This window comes from Nerophis lumbriciformis, linkage group LG03 (assembly GCF_033978685.3).
Source record: "Nerophis lumbriciformis linkage group LG03, RoL_Nlum_v2.1, whole genome shotgun sequence".
NCBI classification, from domain to species: domain Eukaryota; kingdom Metazoa; phylum Chordata; class Actinopteri; order Syngnathiformes; family Syngnathidae; genus Nerophis; species Nerophis lumbriciformis.
The window spans coordinates 28,187,501-28,190,000 of NC_084550.2; the positions used below are offsets into that span (position 1 = coordinate 28,187,501).

The window sequence follows — 2,500 nt, forward strand, 5'->3', positions numbered from 1 at the left end:
ACTCCTAAACGTTGCTTTTGAGCAGAAACACTACTTCCAGTTCAAGGCACGACACAGGAAGTAAATTTTTTATAGTAAGAATTGTTTTAGTTATATTGTAAAACTCACAAATTTGAGCAGAAACACTACTTCCGGTTCAAGGCACGATACAGGAAGTACATGTTTTATAGTAAGAATTGTTTTAGTTGTATTGTAAAACTCCTAAACGTTGCTTTTTAGCAGAAACACTACTTCCGGTTCAAGGCACGACACAGGAAGTACATTTTTTATAGTAAGAATTGTTTTAGTTATATTGTAAAACTCCCAAATTTGAGCAGAAACACTACTTCCGGTTCAAGGCACGACACAGGAAGTACATTTTTTATAGTAAGAATTGTTTTAGTTGTATTGTAAAACTTAGAACCACTACTTCCGGTTCAAGGCACGACACCGGAAGTACAATACCACCGTTTCAGTGTCTCAGTCGGCCTAATATGAGTTGAAAAGCAAACATTTTAGCCGTTAGCTACGAAAAATCCACCAATTAGCCGCACAGTTTTATAAACCAAAGCCTAGGAAACGCGTTACTCACTTATTTCTTCCGGTCCCCAGGTCTCCGGGCGCTGGTGAGCATCCTGCAGGGCTGGTACACGCTCTTCACGCCCACCGAGGCCACCAGCATCGTGGCGGCCACCGTCATGTCCCACAACACCATCCTGCGCCTCAGCCTGGACTACCCGCAGCGGGAGGAGCTGGCCAGCTGCGCCCGGACGCTGGCGCTGCAGTGCGCCATGAAGGACCCGCAGAACTGCGCCCTGTCGGCGCTCACGCTCTGCGAGAAGGACCACATCGCCTTCGAGACGGCCTACCAGATCGTGATCGACGCTGCGTCCACCGGCATGACGTACTCGCAGCTCTTCACCATCGCCCGCTACATGGAGCACCGGGGCTACCCGCTGCGCTCCTTCAAGCTGGCCTCTCTGGCCATGACCCACCTGAACCTGGCCTACAACCAGGACACGCACCCGGCCATCAACGACGTCCTGTGGGCCTGCGCGCTCAGCCACTCCCTGGGCAAGAACGAGCTGGCCGCCATCATCCCCCTGGTGGTGAAGAGCGTCCACTGCGCCACGGTCTTGTCGGACATCCTGCGCCGGTGCACCATGACGGCGCCGGGTCTGGCCGGCATCCCCGGCCGGCGCAACTCCGGCAAGCTGATGTCGACGGACAAGGCGCCGCTCCGGCAGTTGCTGGACGCCACCATCTCGGCGTACATCAACACCACGCACTCTCGGCTGACCCACATCAGTCCCAGGCACTACGGCGAGTTCATCGAGTTCCTGAGCAAAGCCCGGGAGACTTTCCTGCTGGCCCAGGACGGCCACATCCAGTTCGCCCAGTTCATAGACAACCTGAAGCAGATCTACAAGGGCAAGAAGAAACTCATGATGCTGGTCCGGGAGCGCTTCGGTTGACCCGGGACCACTTTCAGGAAGTAGCTCCTTGCTATTTAAGACTTTTTTTCTACTTCTTCAGTTGAGCCATTTTGTTTGGGTTTTGAATGTGAACCAGGAAGCTCCGGATGTCCAAGATCTCTCCGAGCAACGAATGTCACGTGAGGGGAAGAACTCATCATAAGATTGTGAAAACTAGCTTTTGTGTGGCAGGCGATAGGAAAAACCACAGAGTCCAAAAAGACGGACGTGTTCCTGGGTCTGACTGTACTTGTCAGCTTTAGGGCCTCTCGGTTCATTCAGGGCAACACAAGACCCGACCGAGCACGTGCGGTGACAAAGTCCAAAGATCAGACCAGCTCCGCGTACTTCATTCCTGTTCCTGCTCTTGCTAGGACCGGAGGCCAGTTTTGGGAGAGATTCACCGTTACCTCACCGTTCAGGTCTGGGAGTTGCTTGGAGTCCTGCGTGGTCCTTGTCAGTTGTGTCAGCTCTTTCCATGGCCAGACTTCCTCTTTCACATTCCTAAATATAGTCCTTTGGTTGTTGGGTCACACCTCCTGAAAAGTAAGCCACAGTCCACACACACAGACTAGGACCGAGTGTCTGAGCCACTAGGGCAGGGGTGTCCACACACACAGACTAGGACCAAGCTTCTGAGCCACTAGGGCAGGGGTGTCCACACACACACAGACTAGGTCTGAGCCACTAGGGCAGGGGTGTCCACACACACAAACTAGGACCGAGCGTCTGAGCCACTAGGGCGGGGGTGTCCACACACACAGACTAGGACCGAGCGTCTGAGCCACTAGAGCAGGGGTGTCTAAACTACGTTTATTAAAGAACTTAATTGGAAATATCTGACAGGATCATTGCTGCACATTTGTCGCATCTTGTGGACATTGTGACTAATGCAGGTTAATGACCATGAATTGCACATTGAAGTGTGCACAGCGCACATCATTTACTGATACGACCCAAAACAAACAACCTTTCCCACTCATGGCGCAAATAAACTAACACAAAAAGTCAACACACGTCACACAACCTGCTCACTGAACTACAGT

At 52.0% G+C, this 2,500-nt stretch overlaps 1 protein-coding gene across 2 annotated transcripts in view; it reads left to right on the forward strand.

The window, feature by feature from the left end:
• The window catches only part of zswim5 (zinc finger, SWIM-type containing 5), a 136,128-nt gene that overhangs the window by 130,581 nt on the left and 3,047 nt on the right, over positions 1-2,500 (forward strand). For both annotated transcript variants that reach the window (XM_072912828.1, XM_061936277.2), the window contains one exon: positions 592-2,500. This exon is cut by the window's right edge and continues 3,047 nt beyond it. In XM_072912828.1, the coding sequence (XP_072768929.1) occupies positions 592-1,454 (863 nt within the window). In that variant the 3' untranslated portion in view covers positions 1,455-2,500. The remainder of the gene's footprint in view (positions 1-591) is intronic.